This window comes from Salvelinus sp. IW2-2015, linkage group LG18, assembly GCF_002910315.2.
Source record: "Salvelinus sp. IW2-2015 linkage group LG18, ASM291031v2, whole genome shotgun sequence".
Classification (NCBI taxonomy): Eukaryota; Metazoa; Chordata; class Actinopteri; order Salmoniformes; family Salmonidae; genus Salvelinus; species Salvelinus sp. IW2-2015.
The window spans coordinates 67,915,698-67,924,990 of NC_036858.1; the positions used below are offsets into that span (position 1 = coordinate 67,915,698).

General features: G+C 43.6%; 1 protein-coding gene across 1 annotated transcript in view; it reads right to left on the reverse strand.

Moving 5' to 3' along the window:
• Nucleotides 1–9,293, reverse strand: part of LOC111978228 (rho GTPase-activating protein 27) — a 53,107-nt gene that overhangs the window by 19,016 nt on the left and 24,798 nt on the right. The window contains 2 exon segments of the mRNA XM_070448663.1: nt 345–605; nt 1,393–1,851. Of these exon segments, the coding sequence (XP_070304764.1) occupies nt 345–605; nt 1,393–1,851 (720 nt within the window).

A 9,293-nucleotide genomic window follows, 5' to 3' on the forward strand; every position in this document is an offset into this window, starting at 1 on the left:
ATACCATGATAATCAGGGTCTCAATAGTAGAAGGATCGAGAGAAGACCTGGAGTACACAAGAACATAAAGAAGGTGCTCCTGAAATAAACCGGGTCAAAATGCATGACCAAACCCAAAATAAAGTAAAGTCTCAACTAACAGGGTCAAAGGAAACCCCCTCACCCACGGAACAACCATAAATCAATAGAAGTCTACGTAAATAAAAGGGGTCAACTAAGACTAACCAGAATAAATAAAGTCTACATAAAGGGTCAATGAGACTAACCAGAATAAATAAAGTCTAAATAAAGGGTCAATAAAGACTAACCAGAATAAATAACATCTAAATAAAGAGTCTGTGTACCTGATCAGGTGAGTGTCTGTTGGAGAACACCCAAGTCCCATCAGGGTCTATGTTGAGGTTCCAGCCCGTTGGGGCGCTCCTGTCCAGGCTGGCCCTGGGGATGACTGCCCGGGTCACATGGCTGGGGGTGTAGTCCTTAGGGAAGGAGTGAGGGGTCACAGGGGACACAGCCAACAACTCCTCTTCTGGTAGGTCAACCTCGGCTGGGTAGTCATCTGCTTGATAGTCATCTGCTTGGTAGTCCTCCTCAGGCAGGGGAGGCTGGACACACACACACACACACATTATGCATTGCACAAACATCATGTCACACACACACACGCATGCAGGTGTGTAAACAGACACATGCACACACCCATACGCATGTACACAGACAGACACACACGTTGTGATAATGTTACATTCAGTGTTCTACTTCAAAACAGATGGAGACCAGGACAATGGATGACTTACCTTCTAGCTTCCTTTTACCTTTTCAAAGCTTTTTCTTTCACAAGCCTCTTTAGAATGGTGAAAACTCAACAATGCAGTTTGCAAAAAGTTCACAATGAGGTCAATGTATGTACAGAATGCCTACTAGTTTGAGGATAATTACATAATCATGAAAACCAACTGTCTGCTATGTACGGTAGGTGTAGGACTTAGCAGGAGGATAATTACATAATCATGAAAAACAACTGTCTGCTATGTATTGGTAGGTGTAGGACTTAGCAGGAGGATAATTACATAATCATGAAAAAACAACTGTCCTGCCCCTATGTAAGTAAGTAGATTTACAAGGGGATATACATCAGAAACTGTGTAGTATGTAGGTAAGGACTTAGCAAGGAGGATAATTACATAATCTATGAAAATCAACTGTCTGCTATGTACGGTAGGTGTAGGACTTAGCAGGAGGATAATTACATAATCATGAAAACCAACTGTCTGCTATGTACTGTAGGACTTAGCAGGAACTTAAACTTCATTAAAAAGATGAGCGTATTATTTGTAGACGTCCCATGATGAAACTAAAATAGACTGGGTGTCTAAGTGGAGCAGGCCTTACCGGCCCTTCCTCCAGAGACCGGAGCCCACTCAGAGGCTCCATCAGAGGGGGGTAGGGGCACTGTGGCTCTGGGGGCTCCCAAGACGTCTCCCCCGATACTGGGTTGTAGAAGTACTGGCGGCCGCTAGTCACATCCAAACACTGCTTCCAGTCAGAGGTCCATGCAGGGGGGGAGGCGGAGGTGGGGGACAGGGAGGGGAACTGAGAGGAGGGCGAACACACAGACACCTCGGCGGGAGCCTCAAGGTCTATGTAGGGGTTGTCCCAGGTGGTCTGCCCCGATTCGGGGTGGTAGTAGTACTCCCGTCCACTCTCCTGGTCAGTGTGCACCTCCCATCCCTTAGAGTCCAGGTATGGAGGAGTGCAGGGAGGGTTGAAGGCTGAGGGAGGGGACTCAGAGATGTTTCTGCCGAGCTCCGCTACATTGACGTACACGGCGTTCTGGACACTCTCCTTGACCTATGGGAAGAGCAGATAATATGGGGCCAGAGGTCAGCTGGAAAAGTTTCGATCTACAGTGTGACACCAAGTAGGTAGAACACTATCTGATGCCAGATGTGTTTGCACTGTCTTAACAATAAACTTACAGCAGGAACACAAACTGATCTGGGACCAGYTTGAGGCTAAGTGACACTGAGTCACGGTCAAAATGCTTCATGCAACAGAGAGCCAAGCCTGTGAACAACATAACCAACATTAACTTTAGTCTATCACCTCTACAGACAGTCAGTTGGTTCTGTGTAGATGAAAGTCGTTTTTTTTTCTGGAGGAACAAGAGGCTTATAGCACTCAGTAAGAGGGTGACAGAGCAGAACAGAGACGGTCTTCCGGAGCAGTCAGCTCAGGAAGTAAATTCTAAAGCTGAAGTGAGAGCATCAAGCTCCAGACCACAAACCAACGCCTCATTTGTGTCTAAATTTACAGACGCCCACTATTACTACACCTAWTCCCCCTCAGGAGCCTAAAAAKAATTTGACATGGGTAGTCAGATCCTCAAAAAGTTATACAGCTGCACCATCGAGAGCATCCTGACTGATTGCATCACCGCTTGGTATGGCAACTGCTCGGCWTCCGACAGCTTCTAATCCCAAGCCATTAGAGTGCTAAATAGTTAATCAAATGACTACCCAGACTATTTGCATTGTTCCCATTTTATACGTTGCTGCTACTGATTGTTTATTATTTATGAGTAGTCACTTCACCCCTACCTACATGTACATATTACCTCGACTAACCTGTACCCCCGCACATTGACTCGGTACACCCTGTATATAGCCTCGTTCTTTTTATTTTATTGTGTTGCTTTTTATTCTTACTTTATTTATTTTTTAGCAAATATTTTCTTTAATTAAAAAAAATCCTTCATTGTTGGTTAAGGGCTTGTAAGCATTTCACGGTAAGGTCTACACCTGTTGTATTCAGCACATGTGACAAATAAAATGTGATTTGATAGATTACCCAGTTACCTACAGACACTGACTCTGCATTGCCAAAACTGGATGTGCAACAAGGATGTACAAAGTTCACCACTCAACAAACTGAAACTGTACTGCTTCACAATACTGCCGAGGCATTCATATGTGACATTGTCTTCCATTTAGGTTGGGTTTTCCAGTGAAAAGAAAGATTAATGACAGCTGTCCACATAAAGAAATATGCAAGCAGAGTTGGGTAGGTTATTTTCCAAAGTAATCCGTTACAGTTAACAGTTACTTGTCCAAAATTGTAAATCAGTATATGTAACTTTTGGATTACCCAAACTAAATAAGGTAATCATATTACTTTTCTCTTAAATGGCATTAGAAGAAGAAGACAAAAAATATCCATCAAAAGCATTTTGTGTGCCATCATAGAGGTCTCTGACTTCTGGTCGARTCTCTCAGGTGGAATACATTTTAACTTGCGCCTTTGTTTGATGCTGATTTGAATATCATTGAGAAAACAGAAAGGTGTCAATGTATTTCTCAAACATCCTTTCTGAATTGAACCGTAATCCAATAAATAATCATGTCGTTTTTCAAAAGTATCTCATCTGATTACAGTAGTTTCATTTTTTTTGTAATCAGATGACATGTAATCAGTTACTCCCCAACCCTGTATGCAAGGCCAATATTCAGGTTTCATGCAACAGTTTCACAATGGTTACTGACACAATGGTTACTAATTGAAGCCAGTCAAAAAACTATGTCAAGAATGCTTACATGACTCAAACAGCTGACTGAATATAACTTCAAATACCTTTTATTCTCCCTCTTATCTGGAACCCACAGCTATAGAAAGTTCCAGTATTCTACCGTATGAAGCACAAAACGCAATTCAGAGTATGTAAATATAGACCTAGTCAAAGKCAATACACATGGTAAGGATTGTCGAGTTAATCTTGTTAGCCTAAATGTTAGTCTTGTTGTCATTGTTGCAGCTGCCTTAAGTAATTGCTCCTTTGGGATAAATAAAGTTGTTTTAATTTAATAAATGAGAGAAGTAAATGAGTGTCCATCCTTCCAGTAAACATTGGCACACTCACTCACTGATACTACATTGCCAGAGTCTCACCTAGAGTCTCACCTGTTCCAGAGGCCAGAGTCTCACCTGGAGTCTCACAGTCTCACTGGAGGGTCTCACAGTCTCACCTGGAGTCTCAACCTGTTCCAGAGGCCAGAGTCTCACCTGAGAGAGTCTCACAGTCTCACCTGGAGTCTCACCAGTCTCACCTGGAGTCTCCCACCTGTTTCCAGAGGCCAGAGGTCTCACTGGAGTCTCAACCTTTCACAGAGCCAGAGTCTCACCTAGAGTCTCACCTAGAGTCTCACCTGAGGTCTCACAGTCTCACCTGCGAGTCTCACAGTCTCCACCTGGAGTCTCACCTGTTCCAGAGGCCAGTCTCACCTGGAGTCTCACCTGTGCCAGAGGCCAGAGTCTCACCTTGTTCCAGAGGCCAGAGTCTCACCTGGAGTCTCCCACCTGTTCCAGACGGCCAGAGTCTCACCTGGAGTCTCATTTGATCCAGAGGCCAGAGTCTCACCTGGAGACTCACCTGTTCCAGAGGCCAGAGTCTCACCTGGAGTCTCACCTGTTCCAGGCCAGAGCTCATCTAATCTAGAGGCCAGAGTCTCACCTGGAGTCTCACCTGTTCCAAAGAACTAGAGCCTCACCTGGGCCTCATCTGTTCCAGAGGCCAGAGCCTCACCTGGAGTCTCACCTGTTCCAGAGGCCAGAGCCTCACCTAGAGTCTCATCTGTTCCAGAGGCCAGAGTCTCACCTGGAGTCTCATCTGTTCTAGAGGCCAGAGTCTCATCTGTTCCAGAGGCCAGAGTCTCATCTGTTTCTAGAGGCAGAGTCTCACCTATTCTAGAGGCCAGAGTCTCACCTATTCTAGAGGCCAGACTCTCACCTGGAGTCTCACCTGTTCCAGAGGCCAGAGTCTCACTGGAGTCTCATCTGTTCCAGAGGCCAGAGTCTCACCTGTTCCAGAGGCAAGAGTCTCAACCGAGCCAGAGTCTCACCTGGAGTCTCATCTGTTCCAGAGGCCAGAGACTCACCTCCTGTATCCCATGAGAGGTCTCTGCCTGACTTTTTTGACTCCTGGGAGGTCCCCCTGGGAACACTGCTGCCTTTGATATCCTCATCATGGCATTGTGAGAGTGCTCTCCCTCGCCATCTCCCACCTCCCTCCCTCAAATTCAAAGGGATTTATTGGCATGGCAAACATTACCAAAGCAAATGGAATAGACAAGAAACAAGGGAAATAAACAAAATGAACAGTAAATATTACACACTAAAAGAATAGAGACATTTAAAATGTTATGTTATTGGCAATGTACAATGTTGTAACAATGTGCAAATAGTTGAAGTATGAAAGGGAAGATAAATTAACAGATAAATATAGGTTGTATTTACAATGTTGTTTGTGCTCCACTGGTTGCCATTGTTGCAACAGATCACAAATCTTGCTGCTGTGGTGCACACTGTGATATTTCACCTAATAGATATGGGAGTTTATCAAAATGGGGTTTGTTTTCAAATCCTTTGTGGATCTGTGTKATTTGAGAGAAATACAGTGCATGCACTTGGAAAGTATTGAGACCCCTTGACTTTTTCTACATTTTGTTACAGCCTGATTCTAAAATGGATTAAATTAATTTTGTTCCACGTCCATCTACACACAATACCCCATAATGAGAAAGCAAAAACAAGTTTTTTGAAATTTTTGCAAATGTATTACATTTGTAAAACAGAAATACCTTATTTACATAAGTATTCAGACCCTTTGCTATGAGCCTCGAAATTGAGCTCAGGTGCATCCTGTTTCCGTTGATCATCCTTGAGATGTTTCTACAACTTGATTGGAGTCCACCTGTGGTAAATTCAATTGATTGGACATGATTCGGAAAGGCACACACCTGTGAAGATGGTAGAACCTTCCAGAAGCACAACCATCTCTGCAGCACTCCACCAATCAGGCCTTTATGGTAGTAGTCAGACAGAAGCCACTCCACAGTTAAAAGGCACACGACAGCCCGTTTGCCAAAAGGCACCTAAAGGACTTTGACCATGAGAAACCAAGATTGAACTCTTTGGCCTGAATGCCAAGTGTCACGTCTGGAGGAAACCTGGCACCATCCCTACGGTGAAGCATGGTGCTGGCAGCATCATGCTGTGGGGATGTATTTCAGCGGCAGGAACTGGGAGACTAGACAGGATTGAGGGAAGGATGAACGGAGCAAAGTACAGAGATCCTTGATGAAAACCTGTCCAGAGTACTCAGGACTTCAGACTGGGGCGAAGGTTCACCTTCAAACAGGACAACGGCCCTAAGCACACAGCCATGATAACGCAGGAGTGGCTTCGGGACAAGTCTCTGAATGTCCTTGAGTGGCCCAGCCAAAACCCAGACTTGAACCCGATCGAACATCTCTGGAGAGACATGAAAATAGCTGTGCAGCGACGCTCCCCATCAAACCTGACAGAGCTTGAGAGGATCTGCAGAGAAGAATGGGAGAAACTCCCCAAATACAGGTGTGCCAAGCTTGTAGCGTCATACCCAAGAAGACTCAGGGCTGTAGTAGTGTGTCTGAAAGTGTCTGAAAACATATGTAAATGTGATAAAGTAAAAAATAAATAAAAGTGCTTTGTCATTATYGGGTATTGCGTGTAGATTGATGAGGGAAAAAACTATTGAATCCATTTTAGAATAAGGCTGTAATGTAACAAAATGTGGAAAAAGTCAAGGGGTCTGAATACTTTCCGAATGCACTGTATGCGTCTCTAATATGGTCATACAGCTGGCAGGAGGTTAGGAAGTGCAGCTCAGTTTTCACCTCATTTTGTGGGCAGTGTGCACATAACCTGTCTTCTCTTGAGAGCCAGGTCTACGGCGGCAATTCTCAATAGCAAAGCCATGCTCACCGAGTCTGTACATAGTCAAAGCAGTCAGGTATTCTGCCACTGTCTACTCTCTGTTTAGGGCCAAATAGCATTCAAGTTTGCACTGTTTTTTTGCTAAATATTCTCCCTGCTCAACCAACCACTGGATTGAGGAATGGTGACAGGTCGGAAACCTATTTAGGTCAATGGTCGGAAGGCAGATATGTATAGTAATGGGTAAATTTGACCATTTCATGTTTTGTGGTGATCAGATATGGACTCGGTACACCATCTAGTTTTTTTAATGTTTTAATATTTTTTTTATTTAACCCTTATTTAACTAGGCAAGTCAGTTAAGAAAAAAATCTTATTTACAATGACGGCCTACCCCGGCCAAACGCTGGGCCAATTGTGCGCCGCCCTATGGGACTCTCAATCACGGATGGATGTGCTACAGCCTGGATTCGAACCAGGGACTGTAGTGACACCTCTTGCACTGTGATGCAGTGCCTTAGACCGCTGCACCACTCGGGAGCTCAATAACATCATTATTGATCTCATTATCACCACAAGGTAATCAATACACATGACTAGACAGACAAGAGAGAGGAAATGAGAGCTGCATCATTGATCTCTCTGATTGTGGAATGCCCCCTCCCCTGCCCACTGGAAAGAGATATCTACCCACAATAAGCACACACTAACCAGATGTTTGTAGCGTAAAATGTCAGTGTCACCAATAAAAATAAACTACAGGCTTAACCCTCAATCTACCCATTACACCAACACCCACAATAAGCAGCCCACAGTAAATGCAATACCTATATGTGAGAAACTATGGTTTTGTGTTGGCAAATGTGTCAACTAACAACTAGCAAAACTCTAACCTCAAGTCTACATCAAGAGTGCTTAACGGAGATATGTGCTAAACATGCTGAAGCAGGCATTGCTTGTGTTATTGAGCATGCTCTCTGGGGTTGACTTACACTGCAGCACAGGAAAATAAAGTTGAGCTGAAGCAATATATCCTCAGTGGGGTGAGACTAAGTAGACTAAACAGGAAGTAGGAAGTTGATAACAAGGTAGACGTAAATACTGTCAATGTTGTATATACTGAACAAACCCAACACACTCTGATCTCTATTCTGGACAGCTTAATTCATTCACTACACACTCTGTCTCTATTCTGGACCGCTTAATTAAACTCAACACACTCTGATTCTCTATTCTGGACAGCTTAATTTAAACCAACACACTCTGATCTCTATTCTGGACAGCTTAATTAAACTCAACACACTCTGATCTCTATTCTGGACAGCTTAATTACTCAACACCCTCTGATCTCTATTGGACAGCTTAATTAACTCAACACACTCTGATTCATTTCTGGACAGCTTAATTAAAATCAACAAACTCTGATCTATTCTGGAGCTTTATTAAACGACACTCTGATCTCTATTCTGGACAGCTTAATTAAACTCAACACACTCTGCTCTCTATTCTGGACAGCCTAATTTAGCCATAGTTTTACTGAGGCTGTACTGTTGCATCTAGATATACAGTATAGTGTACAGTTAGATCTGGACCTACCTGGGCTGGTTTTGGGAGAGCCAAGCTCCCCCGGACCCGGTACCCATGCCGGGGCTTTGCATAAAGATCCACCATGTTTATGTAATCCCAATGAGTAGAGCCATATAACCCTACAGCTGAATAGAGCACAGCTACACTAGCTATCACAGGACTGAACTGACACGAGCTGAGGCAGGCGGGCAGGCACACACACCCTAACTTACACATCCTCTCAGACCAGCTGTGTCTGCTGGTGACCAATGACAGTTAGAGATTCCTTGAAAAAAATAACAGCCTTTTCTGTTACAATGACAGGGGGAGGAGGTTCAGAGAGAGAGAGAAAGCTAAGATAATAGTGAAAAAAAACCTTGGTTTATCTTCTTTCCGAAAAAAGAAGGAACTTTATCTAGTCCACTGTCCTCACAGCTCATGTGTTCACGGCTACAACTCTGGTTTGGGTTACATCTTCTCTTTGAACATCACGTCTGTAATCACCCTGAAAGTAACTATAACAATACTACTAAAGTATGGTTTTAAAATCAATGACAACAAATCTGAAATGTACACAGCAAACACAATTGTGCACTGGAGAGAGGTGAAATGTACACATTTCAGGGGAAAACATCTCTGTAACAGTACACAAGGATGAACCCAGATTATCTGAAGTTCTGCAGAGTTGGTGAGTGCTTGACTTGACACAGGAAACGGTAGTGAAGGGACGGGATCAGACTGTTGTATCCGCTGACTGTCTGATACCTTTGGCCAAAATGAACCACCAACCAATAGTGTCATAATAACACACCAACCAATAGTATCATAAAAACACACCAACCAATAGTATCATGATAACACACCAACCAATAGTATCATGATAACACACCAACCAATAGTATCATAATAACACACCAACCAATAGTGTCATGATAACACACCAACCAATAGTAACATAATAACACACCAACCAATAG